At 39.5% G+C, this 17,213-nt stretch overlaps 1 protein-coding gene across 1 annotated transcript in view; it reads left to right on the top strand.

Annotated features, from left to right (window-relative positions):
- The window catches only part of NDRG2 (NDRG family member 2), a 2,287,731-nt gene that overhangs the window by 1,242,576 nt on the left and 1,027,942 nt on the right, over window positions 1-17,213 (top strand). The window contains exon 8 of the mRNA XM_044058563.1: window positions 2,877-2,933. Coding sequence (XP_043914498.1) covers window positions 2,877-2,933 — 57 coding nt within the window. The remainder of the gene's footprint in view (window positions 1-2,876; window positions 2,934-17,213) is intronic.

Consider the following 17,213-nt stretch of genomic DNA (forward strand, 5'->3'; position numbering starts at 1 on the left):
AGACTACTGCAGGTTATACTATATTTAATTAATGGTGGGACATCTGTATTACAGCACTATTTATTTCTATAAATTATATTTCCAGTTACACTTGCATACTGATAACCTTGTTGCAGCCATACCTGCAGACTTTCAATTCTTGCTTGCACATTATATTACTTTTAATCAATACACTGCAGTGTTCTGATACATGCTACACTATAATATTTATTTACAAGTATTAGGTGGGGTTACTAACCTGCATGGTGGCGCAGCCGTGCCAGCCTACGGTCATGCGTCTTGCGGTTCGCAGAGCGGACACCTGCAGCTGTAATACAAAGGAAGTAATATTGGACTGCACATCTCCATGGTATCAGCTAGTGGAAATCCTTGCATACATGAGTAAAATGTAACTTACTCAGTAGTGGGGCGTTGGGCATATCCCGGGCCTCCTGGATCCATTGGGTCAACTGGTCTTGCTTACGCCACTTCAGGTCCGCATGGTGGTGACGGACCTGCTCACCAGTGCGTGGAATGCCAGTAGCACTGGTCAGATCATGAGCCAACCGGTCCCATGCCTCCGCCCTATATGCTCCCCATGAGACCTGGCCCTGCATGAGTTGGGCCTCATGACGGTGGACTAGGAGCCAGACCATGTATCTGGACTCCTCAACGCCCCAACGCTGTGCTCGAAAGCAACGTCCCTCACCTACTCCACTCATGCTGACTGCAGGTCTGTTCTACAATCGGTTATGCTGTGTATTCTCCCCTATGGGGCTTATATATACCGCTTTTCCCACACATTTCTGTGATTGGCCATTTTGGAATTGTATCTACTTCACTGAAAATGCTTTATCATGCTCCATTCTGGATTTTATCCCATATATATGCTATTTCTGCATTTCTAGGTATTGCTGTCATGGCTTAGTGGTTTAGTACCTTGACTTAGTGCATGGTATCCTGGGTTCGACTCTGACCACTGATTTTTAATTTTCCTGACAGAAATGAGTTGAGGACCTGTCAATCAAACATGCCATAAGCACTTTTAAGCACTTAAAAGCAGGTCTGCGCTCGTTTGCACGGTGCTAAAGCATGCGCACTGCCAGTTAGCTTGTGGGAGCGGCGCGCAAACGGTGTGCGCTGGGATAAACCTTAATTGGCTAGTGACACACATGTTAAGCTAAGCACAGCTAGTTGCAAACAGTTTCAGCCTGTTAAACCGGTGCTTAGCAACGGGCATACAGTTTGCAGCTTTTTAAACACTACGCAGCTACGGGCACTCTGTCTCACAGCAGCTTAGCTATCAGTACATTTCTAATTATTTTTATTATTGTGTTACTTCAATATATATGCTCCATTTCATTCCATTTTACAAAAGGGTATACTTTTACATTTGTACAATACTATCAGGGGCTTTTTTAGTGCTTATTTACAAAAAAAAAAAAAGGTTGTTGTGTGGGCTCGAACCCTGCCTGCCTACTCTTAAGCCGGCAACTCTACCGCTAAGCTATTTCTTCTTGGCTTACTTTGCATATTTAGTTCTCATATCCTTTTCCACTGATTGCTAACTGCAATTGCGCTAGTAGCACACCTGCGCACACAGTAGCACACACTTACGGGGTTTAAAAAAATAAAACAGTTTTTATTTTCATTTTATAGCCTCTGTTCACTTTGTACACTGATGGTCTGTGGGGGAATGTGTTGTGCAGTGTGTTTATTTACATTTCCATGGCCTCTCTCGTGGCTGTTTACTTTCAGCCATTCTACACTTCCGGGGGCGTGTCCGCATGCAGGGCTTAGCCTACGGACACGCTTCTACTCTCTTACACGGACCGTGTAAGAGTTACAGTGTGATTCAGCATGCCTCATGCACCTCATGCATATGCATGACATGCTGACATCACACCGTTTAACTGCAGCCTCCGTGTAAGAGTTATAACTCTTACACGGAGGCTTCGTGAATCTGGCCCCTCCTGTTATGTTTGCAGCATTACGGAACATCTCCTGTTATGTTTGCAGCGTTATGGAACATCTCCTGTTATGTTTGCAGCGTTACGGAACATCTCCTGTTATGTTTGCAGCATTACGGAACGTCTCCTGTTATGTTTGCAGTGTTACGGAACATCTCCTGTTATGTTTGCAGCGTTATGGAACATCTCCTGTTATGTTTGCAGCATTACGGAACATCTCCTGTTATGTTTGCAGCATTACGGAACATCTCCTGTTATGTTTGCAGCGTTACGGAACATCTCCTGTTATGTTTGCAGCGTTACGAAACATCTCCTGTTATGTTTGCAGCGTTACGGAACAGTCTTCTAAGCAAAATGAAGAGTTTGATGAAAAAAAGTCTAAGCCTGCAAAAGGAGATGTCATCCGTATTGAGATAATAGTACATTTACACATGGCATATTGAATTCTCAACGACGGATTGTTCTTTCTGAAAGATTTCTGTAATCCCGGTTTCTTTTTACTTTGGAGATCATTATTCTTCGCAAAGCTTTACACAGAATGCAGTCCAGATTTAATACTCTGAAGTTCACAGAGACCTAGCTAGGTGCACTGCCCTGCTTGAGAGGCTGTTGCAGACACTTTTTAGTTAACAAGAATGTTCCCATTTGAGATTTATTCAGCAGTATTAGTGATAGTTTTACTGACTGTTTTTAACATCATCCTTTTCTTCAGTGTATTTCTTAAGTGGCTGTATTGACTGAGTTGCACTTTTTCATTATGCTGGTTTATACATGCGTGTGTTTTTTGTTGGGTAAATGCGAATTATACGAATCACTCTTTAAGTAGGATGGAGGAGTTTACCTGCTGCTGTGTAGACAACTGTTGATATTTAATAAACACTGTGTATAAGTGTTCAGATTTACTATCATGATTTATTGCTTCTACAGCTGTCTGGTCTGACGGGTTCTGTTGTGGACCTTATCCTTTCACACCTCTTCAGTCAGGTAGGTCAGTAAAATATGTGGTGATGTTTACCTAAGTACACAAATGAATTGCAATGTCATACCAAACAATATGTCTGTGACCACAAACTTCAGTTCTGACAGTCTGTTTTACTTTTGTCTCACTACTTGTTTTTAATCAATTAAATAAAAGAAAAAGCAGTCTTTAAATTATTTTGATGTTAAAAAATGTATCTTATTAGACTGACTGTTTTGCATGTTTTGGGAAGATAGGCATGAAAGTCATAAAGGCAAATTGTACTGAAATAATCTATTGCTTGCCTTCTCCCTTGTACCTTAGCATTTGTAACGGACCCATTAATTGTACCTTGTGTTTTTAGCTGCTCGTCAGAAGAGCTGAACACCTTCTCAACAAAGTGATAATGAAGTGAATGAAGATGAGTGAGTGGCAGTAAAAAGCTTCATCTGTGTTTGCCATTTGTAAGCCGTTTGGGCTACATCCTGAATATCCTGGCTGGTGATCCATGTTTGGCATGTGTACACCAGTTGGACTAAATCCCGAATATCCTGGCTAGTGATCCATGCCATGATTGCATTTCTAAGCCAGTTGGAGAACATTCTGAATACCCTAGCTGGTGACACCTAATGTCCGTGGTGTATACTAGAAATCCTGCTTGTCTGGAGGCAAATTTATGTGACAGCATGTAACAGCTACTCTGTTGTAAAATAGCCCTCATCATTGCCACCTGTTTTCTTCCTAATGATGTTCATCGTGTTTCACTGCTGCAGTCATTACACTTGGGTTATCCTGCCGTCAGGTGGTCCTGCAGTCGGCCAGAGTGCCAAAGTCTTGGTCCGGCGTCGGTTGCTGTCACTTCTTCCCTGACGTCAGTGCACCAGGGGTATATAAGATGCAGCCGGCGCCATTTTCTTCAGTCTTTCTTGCCGTGCGGTGCCCGAAGCAAAAGCAGTTCGCAAGTGCTGGTCGGCCGACTCCTGAGATTTCAAATACGATTTCAGATCCGAAGTCTTCAGTAAAGCTAAGTACCTCATTGGGGAAACTTTTTCTTGCTTCATACCGATGTCAGCAAAAGTTAATAATTGTATTTCTTGTGGGAAGCAAATACCTCATAAGGATTTTCATTCTTACTGTATTCCATGCCTTGGCCCAGATCATGACGTCACTAGCTGTCGGTTTTGTGCTAGATTTAACAAACGCACTATTAAACTTTGGTTTGATTTTTGCACAACATTATTTTGGCCGAAGGTTTAATTATACCATGCTGTCGGAGCAACCGATGACCGGAATTCACAAAAAACGCAAAGATAAGGATAAGGACAGGCATCCGAGGCCCAAAACTGATGAAGCCTCTTCTAGGCCAGTCGCCGGTTCTCAGTGAGGCACTTTCACAGCCCCTGACACCCGCTACCTTAGAGCCACAGGCCCCGACTGACTCCCACGTGGAGTTGCCTAGGCCTCTGGATACTCATGGTGTTGGGCCTCCAGAGACTAACCCTTCAGATGGGTCCGGAGCCGCTGAGCAGGCTTCGGCTTCTGAGGGTGTTTTCAGACCTTCACAGCTTACCATTGCATCTACAGCCAAGTCTAAAGCAACATCAAAGACAAAGAAGCAAGTACAGCATTCACCTGGACAGGCCTCCATGCCTAAAAATCAGATGCTCAAATTGGCCGAAGACTTAATTACTCTGATCAGGGGTACCCATCCCCCTCCTGATAAAAGGCCTAGGCAGGATACAGACTATGATTCCTCTGACCAGATTTCTATATATTCTGACTCCTCTTCAGACCAGGGATATTCCTTACCCCCCATATGAGGACTCTGATGCTGAAGAATCTTTCCCTTCAGCCTCTCCTCCTGAGGATTATTCTTTTGGGGAAACTTTACACACCATGAGGGAGCATTTCCACTGGGAGGGCCAGGAATACTCAGAGTCCAAGAAAAGGCTCAGAGATTTTCTTTTATTGCCTCAGCATAGGCCCCTTGCTATTCCGCCAGTGTTGGATATTGTGGATGATGTGTTCTCTGAATCCAGTTTAAATCCAGATTCATTACCCCCTGCTCCAGTCAAGCCAGACAGGTACTACAGAGTCCCTGACTCACACAAATTTGAGGAAATTACAATGGTACCTAAAAAGTGTTTGGAATCACCACTCTCACAGCTTGGAAATGGTAATACCACTAATTCCCTGCCTGCAACATGAGTTTCGATGATGGGCACAGGCATGTCACCTCAACAAGGGACAGCCTTTCACACTACCCACAGCCAGGCAGACTATAACAACAGATGCCTTGGATTACGCCTGGGAAGCACACATGGCAGGAAAATGTATTCAGGGCAAATGGACCACAGAACAAATGCATCTTCACATCACTCAAAAAGAGATGTTGGCTGTTCAAAATGTCCTAACAGCTTTCAAGGACCTTCTACATCCAGGACAATTACTATTAAAGACAGACAACACCACTGTAATGTGGTACATAAACAAACAAGGGGGCACTCATTCTTACCCCCTATGCAGACAAGCCATGACCTTGTGGAACACAGCTCTAACCTATCAAGTTTATCTGCAAGCACAATTCCTGCCAGGAAAGAAAAACACACTGGCAGACCACTTAAGCAGAAACATCATGGATCCTCACGAGTGGAAATTAAACCCACAAGTTTTCAGCATGATAATGCAAAAATGGGGGTGCGAGGACATAGATCTCTTTGCCTCCCCACTGAATTGCCAACTACAAAAATTCTGCACAAGGACTTATCACACCCAAGCATGGAAAGTGGATACTCTTTCGTTCAGCTGGAAAAACCTACACGTTTATGCCTTCCCTTCTCTGCCTCTCCTTTCGAAGGTTCTCCTAAAAGCCAGACAAGAAAAACCACAGATGATTCTGATTGCTCCAGACTGGCCACGCCAACATTGGTACCCAATCTTAAAGAACTTAGCTCGAGGCCCACCTTGGATTTTCCCTCAAATTCCACACCTTCTGACTCAACAAAACAATCTGATCCTACACAGTCAGCTCAAAACCTTATCCCTGGCTGCATGGCAGGTTCATTAGCCAAACAGGCAACACCTCTCTCAAAAGCTGTTATGGATGTCATTTTGGAGGCAAGAAGGCCTAGCACCAGGAAATCTTATTCAGAAAAGTGAAAGAGATTCTGTGCCTGGAACCGGGCTCAAAGCCTTGACCCTCTTGTCCCTAACATACCTCAGATATTACAATACTTAACTGAGATGCTGGACAAAGGACTATCCTTCTCATCCATTAAGATCCACGCCTCTGCCATCTCGGCTCATTACAACACAGATCCTCCTATTTTCTCTCATCCATTGCTAAATCAGTACCTCAGAGGGGCTAAAAACATAAGACTGCCCCGGAGAGCACCAACACCAACTTGGGACCTCAATTTTGTCTTGGAAAAGCTCACTTTACCTCCTTTTGAGCCAGCTAATGCAGCAGAAATAAAATATATATCATGGAAAACTGCCCTGCTACTGGCAATAACCACAGCATGAAGAGTCTCAGAACTGCAGGCACTAATGGCAGTGGAGCCCTTCATCATTTTTCACCAAGACAGGGTTTCCTTAAGAACAAATCCTTCATTTATGCCCAAGGTGGTATCCAGTGTGGCTCTCAACCAAAGTATTCACTTGCCAACTTTTTATCCAAACCCCCAGAATAAAGGGGAGAGAATTCTACATTCCTTGGACATACACAGACAATTATGCTTCTACTTGGACAAAACAAAAGCTTTCAGGAAAACTGAGGAATTGTTTGTATCCTATGCTGCAAGATCACAGGGAAAGGCTATTTCAAAGCAGACCATTTCAAAGTGGATAGGACACTGTATCCGGTTCTGCTACACACAGCATGGGAAGCCTGTACCATCTAACATTAGACTACATTCCAGCAGGGCAACTTCAACTTCTACTGCCTATCTTAGAGGAGTACCTACCAAGGACATTTTGGAAGCTGCAACTTGGAAGTTCACTGCACACCTTTACCAAGCATTACCACTTGCCTCTTTACTCCAGATCCAGAGCTGGCTTTGCCACTGCAGTGCTGCAGAGCGTCATAGCCACACCAAATCCTCTCTAGAACCAGCCACTCTGACTCAGCTTTGGGATTCAACCCAAGTGTAATGACTGCAGCAGTGAAACACGATGAACATAGTACAGTTTTGTACCTACCATAAATGTAGATGTTTGAGTGTCTTCACTGCTGCAGTCCTGGTTACCCACCCACCCTCCCCTCTTTCTTAGCTGGGTCTTATCTATATCTTTCTACACTGTACTTTTATGTGGTATATTTGCTGGCTACTAAAGGTTATGTTTTTACCTTCTGTATGTTTTGTAAGCAATATGTATTGCCTATCCTTTTGGGGGCACCTGACATCTGGGGCAAGAAAAACTGAAGAAAATGGCATTGGCTGCATCTTATATACCCCTGGCACACTGACGTCAAGGAAGAAGCGACAGCAACCGACGCCGGACCAAGACTTTGGAACTCTGGCTGACTGCGGGACCGCCTGACGGCAGGATAACCCAAGTGTAATGACTGCAGCAGTGAAGACACTCGAACATCTACATTTATGGTAGGTACAAAACTGTACTTTTTGAACCCATGTTTTAATTATGTTGTGTATCTTTATATGACTAGAGTGTTCTTGGCATTTCATTGTGCCATCTCAGTGAAGACACATGCAGCTCTTTATTGCACTGTTTGTGATCTTTTCTGTTTCTCTATATCATCTAGCAGATCTGATATCCTGCAATCTAACGTTGAACTCCATTAGCAGTATTTGTCACCTGTGGGCGACTTCACTTCAAAAGCCCTTAAGTAACATTACAGTTGAGCTTTATTACTGATGAGCAAGTTTTACTTGTTAGGAACACATTTTCAGATCAAAGTCATACTTTAACAGTAGTAGCAAAAAGTGTGCAACAAATTCAAAGAAAGAAAAATAGAAGGAGAGAGTTTGTTCACCATGTTTTGGTGACTGATGCAGACTTAAAACTTGCATTCAAGTGGAAGGAGCTTTGAGTTCAGACTGGACACATCACTTACTCATAAATTCAAGTGCAAATTGCATGTACATTACTGAGGGGTGGATCTCCCACCTATCCCATTCTCCAGCCTCTGCAATACTGAGATCATATCTGACTGGTCAGATTGACAGAGTCAGATATCCATTCATTAGGAGGAATGGCTTTACAGTGATAAGGCCAGCCAGCAAGCTTGAACTGCATGCCGCTTGCAGATAGGCAGACAGTTATGTAGCTGGCAAGGCAAAATATGACTGTATAACTGCATCTGAATATGCTGTTGGAATTAGTGAAATATAAACTTGAAGCACCAGTTCAGTAAAAGCATAAGCATTCACATTTGCATCATTAAGACACAAGTTAGATTTTTGTGTTTTTGCTGTTAAATGTGTTCACATCTGCCTTGGGTGCATCCTCGGTGTAAAAATATTGTAGGTCTTTTTATATAAAACAGTATATCAAATCATCTGTTATCTCTCCATAGTTTGAGCATCATTTAATACTGAAGAAGAATATTCAAAAAATATTGTAACATTTCCTTTTGCAGGGTCATGCGTGAGCAGCTATGCCAGGGGAGGGAAGCAGCAGGTCAGAATCTGCAGAATCGTGCTCTAAAAAGTAAAAAGTAAAAATAAAGAATCTAGTGAACAGCTTGTATTATATGTCCTCGTCTGTCAGTGGAGTAGCTTTCGTAATTCAGGCCTATATTATTCATTCGACAGCTTAGGTTGTCGAATGCTCAATGATCGAGACCTAAGCGTTGAAGTTTCAAAATCGTGAATGGCCATATAAGCAAATTCTTTCCTCTGGAAAGAATTTGCTTGGCCGTTATCGGGAATTTGTCCTTTCCCCAATGTGGAGCGATCTCGGAGTTTGTATATTTAGTTATGGGGTGGGGGGCACAGCCCCCCACATCGGGAGGTGTGGGGGTGAAGGCCCCTACTATATTTAGATTGAAAAGTTAATTTTATTTCTGGATGGCTTAGTGAATTCTTTGCCCGAGGAAAGAATTCACTTATATGGCCGTTCGCGATTTTGAAACTTCTACGCTTAGGTGTCGATCATTAAGCATTCGACAATCTAAGCTGTCAAAGAAATAATATATACCCGTTAATTCGTACTATGCAGTTCTTTTCAGAAGCATAAGATTAAAAATGCAGTTTATTATTCTTCTGCTAATAAATACATGCTTTCATGGAGCATGGAGTTATTTTTTTATACGTGATGCTCAAACTAAGTAGCAAAATATGACTTGATGTAGTGTTATATATAAATGTTCTAAGTTATTTTTATACTTGGGACTCACTTGTGGCAGATGTGATACGTATTTAACAGCAGTGTGTTAACGTACCTCGAGCAAGAAATCTAGACAAAGCCATAAATAATGGGGGCAGGGGGCAGATGCTCAAAAATAGGGACAAGTTTTAAATGCTGCTCTTGCAGACTTAGAAATTTGATAGAATAGCAGGTTTTGTAGTAGCATGAATTTTCTGAAGTGTAGGAGGTCCGGAATTCAAATATCTGTCAGTATTTTCTGACTTCAGTCATCAATAATTTGTCAGTTATTTGCTAGAAAACCTAAATTTTATGAGGAGCAGACTAAAAATACAAAGCAAAAATCTAGACATTCTGTGAAAATCTGGACAGTTGAGAAGTATATGTATTAAAAATTTAATTCATGTATTAAAGATATAAATGTGAATGTGCATGCTTTTTCCTGAACTGAAGTATACACTTCACAAATTCTAACAGTACGTTCAGATGCACCTGTACATTCATTTTTTGATTTGTTGACTAGATCATTTTCTGCTCGTTTGTGAGCAGCATGCAGATTAGATGCGCTGCCTGGTTCAATTACTACTAAACTATGTCCTTCTCACGACTGGATGCTTTGCCTAGTCATTCTGCTAAGTCAACTATCTCCTTAATATACAGAGGCTGCTGAGTGTGATTGACGGGAGATCCTGTCCTCAATAAAGCTTATGCAATTTGCGCTTGCATCTGTAGCAAGCAATTTCTGGCCAATCTGAACTTTAAGCTCCCACTACTAGAATACAAGTTTTTAATATTGTCTGCCTGAATTCCCATAATATGGTGAACCAAATCTTTTCCCTTCTATTGTGATGTCGTTTAATGCACACTTTTTACTACTACTGTTAGTTAGCTATCATTTAGCTCTGAAGAAGTTTTGCCAAGAAGAAAAAAGCTCCCACCAGTAGGAAAGCTTATCTGTGATGATATTTAAAGGTTTTCAAGGTGTTTTCCACAAAGTGACACTGCTTGATAGATCTTATGTTTAATGAGTTTGTTGTATTCATTGATCAGGATTTGTCATATTTTTCAGAAGCTTCCTGGTTAGGGCTAGATATACCTTTGTAATGACACATCACATGAACTATGTAAGCACGCTAATCCACTAATGAAACGTTAAAAGCCCATAAGCACACTCATCCATTGATCTGGCATGTGGTGCGCTTCCATAACACTGTTCCCATATTCAAAATAAAAGCAAGCTCCAAACCAGCAAGGCAGTGTAAAAAAATACCAAAATAAAAAAATGACCAGTTAGCACTCAAAAAACAGAAGTTTAATAAAAATCCATGTTAAAAACAAACATGGTTAACACTTTCATCAAAAAGACATCAGAACCATGAACAAAACTGAGGAAGTGACATATAAAATACATAGATAGACAACCCCCGCCATAATAGGACCAATCAGTTTGGCAAAATAAACACCAATCAGATGCAAAATGCTAATAAAATTGTCTTAAGCTCCTGCCAGTCAGAATACAGAATTGCTGCTTTCATCCAATGGTAAATGTCTCACAGGATAAAGAAACAAATTGGATCATATAGCATATTTATGGAAAATACAAATAAAGTATAACAGAGAACCAATGATAAATTCCTCCAGTCAGAATACAGTATTGCTGCTTCATCCAGTGGTAGACAGAATGAACAAACAAACTCAGTAACTTGGTGTCAGCAACTTAGAAATGGTGTAGCATGCAATTATGTAAAGTTTTTGTTCTAAGTTTCAACTCACGGGTAATTGAAATATCATCATTTAATCCTGGGATGTTCATAGCATCCATATGTAATTGGCAAAGCATTTCACAATGTAGTAACTGATTTTTACCGTCCCCTGAGAAAGCTGCTATGTCAATTTTCTCCAAAATACAAAACTTAAAACATGGAGAAGTTGTGACGAGAGGCGAGTTTAGCCAACGTACTCCTGTCATCATTCTTCGAAATGCTGTGTACATGCTGATAAATTATTTTATTAAAGTTATTGTTAGTTTTTCCAGTATAGAATGCTTGGCATGTAAAACACCTAGCCATGTACACAGCCTTGTCTGTAATACAATTGTACCTGCCTTTAACCATCCACCTTGAAACTTTTTCAGAAATTATAGTGTTGAAATCAGTCTCAGTATAAGGGCATTGATGACAGCGGCCACACTTATGAGTCATTAATGAGCCATTGTATGAACCCCTAAGAGGACTTTCAAGAATGTTTTTCAAATTCTGCCAATTCTTAAAAGTAAATGTTGGTGCATCACCAAAGAGATTTTAAGTTCTCATCCCAGTGAAGTATAAACCAGTTTTTAGAAATGATGTTATAAATATCTGAAGCATCCAGTGAATAATCTAGAACCATGTTGTTAGATGCCTAAAAGAATTGGATGAGTATGTGGTGCTGGGAATCAAACCCAAAGCTCCTCATTATTAGGTAACAGTTCATCCACTAAGCCAAACTCTGTACTAATGACTGCTTTGTTAATAGTACTGATAGCTTCACAATCCATTATTAGGTAACAGTTCATCCACTAAGCTAAACTCTGTACTAATGACTGCTTTGTTAATAGTACTGATAGCTTCACAATGAACCTCAAACTCGTTCCTAATGATAGGGGCATATTTACCATTTCTTTCTTGTAGAATTGATTGGTAAAGAGAGTCAGTTATTATACTGGGATATCTTCTCTCCAGAAAAATCATCTTAAGAGTGTTAACGTTGTTAGTACAGATGTTATCATCAAAGGTCAGTTGAGATAAATGAAGAAATTGACTTTTAACAACATCCTTTTTCTGATGTAAAGGGTGGTTGCTTTGAAAGTGCAGAAAGGTATTGCAGAATGTCATTTTACAATAGATATTAATGTTAAAAGTACCATCTGCATTCTTGGAGATCATACCATCCAAATAATGTGTTTGGTTTGCATCCCCAGAATATGTAAATTCTAAAAAGGAGGAGGAAGCCTGCAGATCAGAAAAAAAAATTCCAAAATTGTTCTTTACTACCTGTCCTCGTGGTAAGAATGTCTTCTAAAAAGCGTTACTAAGAAAAAAGTAAGTAAAAAATAAATAAATAAATAAATAAATAAATAAATAAATAAATAATAAGTCGTTTGAAAACATTCTCAATTTCCCAGTACAGTGATGACAGATGTAGGGGTACATGCGGTCCCCATAGCCACTCCATTGCGTTGCTTATAATATTCACTATCAAATATAAAATAGAAAAAAGTTGTTAATATGATTTCCATAAATTCAAGTAAAACATCAGTTCATTTTCAGAGAGCTTGCAAAATCTTCCAGTAACCTCCCCAAACCACTCTAACCCCAATTTATGGGGAATTAGTTTGTATAGATTTTTAATGTCCACAGTGACAAAAAAATAACTTCCTCATTGGATACACTTTGAAGTTTGTCAAGTAGATCCCATGAATCTCAAAGTATGTGTGAAAAATTCAAAAAGAACAACTGGAATTTGCAGTTTATGTATTTGGGCAACAGTTCTGTAATAGACCTCTAAGCAGCAATAACGGGGCAAAGTGATGGGTTTTCAACGGAAGAATATATTTTGGGAACTTCACAAGTCTTTGGAATATCGGGCCACTGGACTTTCAAATACTCAGAGTGGTAAAGGAATGTTGTCAAACAGTAACCACTCATCCAACTGAATATTAATTGCCCTAAAGGTCATGTTGATTTCATTTGGATGGTGCAGTGGTGTAGGGGTTAACATTGTTGCCTCACAGCAAGAGGTTCTCCGGTTTGATTCTCGGCTGGGGTGCCTTCTGTGTGGAGTCTGCATGTCCTCCCTGCATTCATGTGGGTTTCCTCCGGGTTCCTCCCACATTACAAAGACATGTGTCTGGAGCTTTCTCCCCCGGGCCTCCACTGAACATAGGCTCTGTCCTAGTCTGACTTTTCCACTAAACAAATGTTAAATTAAATTAAATAAATAATAAAATTTGCTGACACAATCCGGTAAACTGAATCATCACCAAGTAGGGAAGTTATTCTACCAATGTAGTCCTTGAGGTCTGTGATGAGCAAACACCCATCTGTCTGGCGTCATAAATCTTATATTTTTGTTAAAAGTGATAGTCTCCAAAACATCCCTTTCTTATTTGGTAAGGTTGAAATATCTATGTTTCTTCTGTTTTCCAGTAAATTTCTGATCTGCCTTGCATATGATTTTTTAAACTCTTTGTTCATGGGATAGAGGCGGGGTTGCTACATCTTCCTTTTAAAATCCATGGTGGATTTATCTGTACCCATCTCATTGCCATATAACAAATGAAAATTCAATTTCCTGCTGAACCATTTGAGATCCAAAATTGTATGCTCAGTGTTTGCACGTCCAGAAGGAATAAAAGTAAATCCTTTCAATAATAATTTCTGATGATCTCGGTTTCTCTCAATACCAGAAAAGTTGTAAATGTTAAAATTATGAAAGGATGTAATAGAAACAGTACCTTGTGTAAATGCCCCAAGTTGTTTGCTTACTTTCTCTTGTACGAACCATTGTTGCTGGTCCTCTTCTTCCAGTTGTTCCCTTTCTTCATTCGATTTGGATTTTCTAATCTCCCTAATTGTTTTTTTGCCCATTCTCTCGAAATATCTCAGTCCAGAGTGATCTAAAGGGAAATCCTGTTCTCCACAAAACATCCTTTTGGATATTGTCCCCCCTCATTTATGCTGGCACAATGGTTGCCATATAAATTGGGGCTAATTGCTTAGTAGCAATCTTGATGTATACTGCTTTAGTTCTATAATTGTAGTCTAGATTATGTAAAATGTTAAATTTCAGCTCTGGATAAATCACTGTACAAATATAAGTCTCTGTAGTTGGACAACTATTTTCTAATAGAAAGTATAGAAAAAGAAAAGTCTAGCAAAGCTAGACTTCTAACTATGTGATACCTTAAACCTCTTGCATCAGAGGCCTCATGGATATATGCAAATCACCCTTTAAGGATATCAGGTGTTTCAGCTAAATGGCAATTCTGAATGTCCTTGACTTTTTCTTTAAATTTCATTTTTAAGTCTATTTATGGAAAAAGCATGTCCCAAATGTCTGCATATGTGGAAATTTCCACAAGGAGTTGAGGAAAATGCTACTTTCCATGTGGAATTACTGGAATCTTTTGACAAGAATGGTCTAGAGCTTACTAGGTTGATTACAAAAATATGCACCGTTATAAAGAGGAAATTGCAAAAATGGTGCATTCCATCACAGACGATCCAGTTTTCTCCAGATGTAAAAATAAGTTTAAGGTACTTTTCCGTTAAACCCCTACCAATTCACGCTGCTGTATTTTGCCGGTATTTCAGTAGCGGACACAAGTTTCTGTGTGACAAGTACATCTGTACAACTGACAAACAAGTGTCTATTGTTATGTTAGGTGTACAGGACCATTTGGTCATTGCAGAAATAGCTGCAGTCCACCGTTAAACCCCTACCAGTTTCGGGAGGTTTTTTTAGATATATTTCACCCAGAAGCTAATTACCTTTTCAGTATAATACTTAAGAAAGAATTCCATATCACTGTAGAAAAAGTGTAACGTAGGGAATACCATTAAGAGAGAAGGTGAAAAGATTGATAGTACTGGATATGCCTGGATTGGGTGATGTTTAGCATGTATCATATCACACAGTACTGAGAAAGATGGCACCCAGGTCTCAGAATTAATGTATATTGCTGTCAAATCAACAACTGCAAACTTTATCAAGTATAAATCGCATTGCAGCTGTATTTTTCAGCTATGCAAGGTGCTCTGAAAAAGTTTTCAGAGTTGTACTGCATTACAATACAATTAAAAAAATTTTGTTTTTTGCCAAAACTCAAAGACCCCAGTTTATTCAAACTCAGCCCTCACATGCAAATGAAAGGAGTTGTTTTCCACATTACAAAAACTGCTCCTGTGCAGCACCAGACAAGACATTTGTCTCTGCAGTAGTGCCTGCCTGACAAATAAAATAAAAAAAAAGTTAACCTTACCTAATGAAAATAATTCTTTTCACATCACATTTGTCAGTCCTGTATGAATGAGAAAATAGCACGGAAACACAACAGCACGAAGATGTGGTAGGGGTTTAATGGAAAAGTACCAATATAGACAATAAGTTACTCTGTCACTCTTCTTATATGCATTAAGAAGACGTTGAGGCTTGGGTGTCCATTTAAGTAGTTTATTGTATACAAACACATCAGGATGAGTGGTAGGAACATTAAACTTAAGCTGACTGACTGTATTGTATACAAATACATCAGGATGAGTGGTAGGAACATTAAACTTAAGCTGACTGTATTGTATACAAATACATCAAGATGAGTGGTAGGAACATTAAACTTAAGCTGACTGACTGTATTGTATACAAATACATCAGGATGAGTGGTATGAACATTAAACTTAAGCTGACTGACTGTATTTTATATAAATACATCAGGATGAGTGGTAGGAACATTAAACTTAAGCTGACTTACTGTATTGTATACAAACACATCAGGTTGGATGATAGGAACATTAAACTTAAGCTGACTTACTGTATTGTATACAAACACATCAGGTTGGATGATAGGAACATTAAACTTAAGCTGACTGACTGTATTGTATACAAACACATCAGGTTGGATGATAGGAACATTAAACTTAAGCTGACTGACTGTATTGTATACAAACACATCAGGATGAGTGGTAGGAAGATTAAACTTAAGCTGACTGACTGTATTGTATACAAACACATCAGGATGACTGGTAGAAACTTTAAACTTAAGCTGACTGACTGTATTATATACAAATACATCAGGATGGATGTTAGGAACATTAAACTTAAGCTGACTGTATTGTATACAAATACATCAGGATGAGTGGTAGGAACATTAAACTTAAGCTGACTGACTGTATTGTATACAAATACATCAGGATGGATGGTAGGAACATTAAACTTAAGCTGACTGACTGTATTGTATAGAAATACATCAGGATGAGTGGTAGGAACATTAAACTTAAGCTGACTTACTGTATTGTATACAAATACATCAGGATGAGTGGTAGGAACATTAAACTTAAGCTGACTGACTGTATTGTATAAAAATACATCAGGATGAGTGGTAGGAACATTAAACTTAAGCTGACTGACTGTACTGTATACACATACATCAGGATGAGTGGTAGGAGCATTAAACTTAAGCTGACTGACTGTATTGTATACAAATACATCAGGATGATTGGTAGGAACATTAAACTTAAGCTGACTGACTGTATTGTATACGAATTCATCAGGATGAGTGGTAGGAACATTAAACTTAAGCTGACTGACTGTATTTTATATAAATACATCAGGATGAGTGGTAGGAACATTAAACTTAAGCTGACTTACTGTATTGTATACAAACACATCAGGTTGGATGATAGGAACATTAAACTTAAGCTGACTTTTACTGTATTGTATACAAACACATCAGGTTGGATGATAGGAACATTAAACTTAAGCTGACTGACTGTATTGTATAGAAACACATCAGGTTGGATGATAGGAACATTAAACTTAAGCTGACTGACTGTATTGTATACAAACACATCAGGATGAGTGGTAGGAAGATTAAACTTAAGCTGACTGTATTGTATACAAATACATCAGGATGAGTGGTAGGAACATTAAACTTAAGCTGACTGACTGTATTGTATACAAATACATCAGGATGGATGGTAGGAACATTAAACTTAAGCTGACTGACTGTATTGTATACAAATACATCAGGATGGATGGTAGGAACATTAAACTTAAGCTGACTGACTGTATTGTATACAAATACATCAGGATGAGTGGTAGGAACATTAAACTTAAGCTGACTGACTATATTGTATACAAATACATCAGGATGGCCGGTAGGAACATTAAACTTAAGCTGACTGACTGTATTGTATACAAATACATCAGGATGAGTGGTA

This window comes from Protopterus annectens, chromosome 16.part0 (assembly GCF_019279795.1).
Source record: "Protopterus annectens isolate FY-2018-M chromosome 16.part0, PAN1.0, whole genome shotgun sequence".
Taxonomy (NCBI): Eukaryota; Metazoa; Chordata; order Ceratodontiformes; family Protopteridae; genus Protopterus; species Protopterus annectens.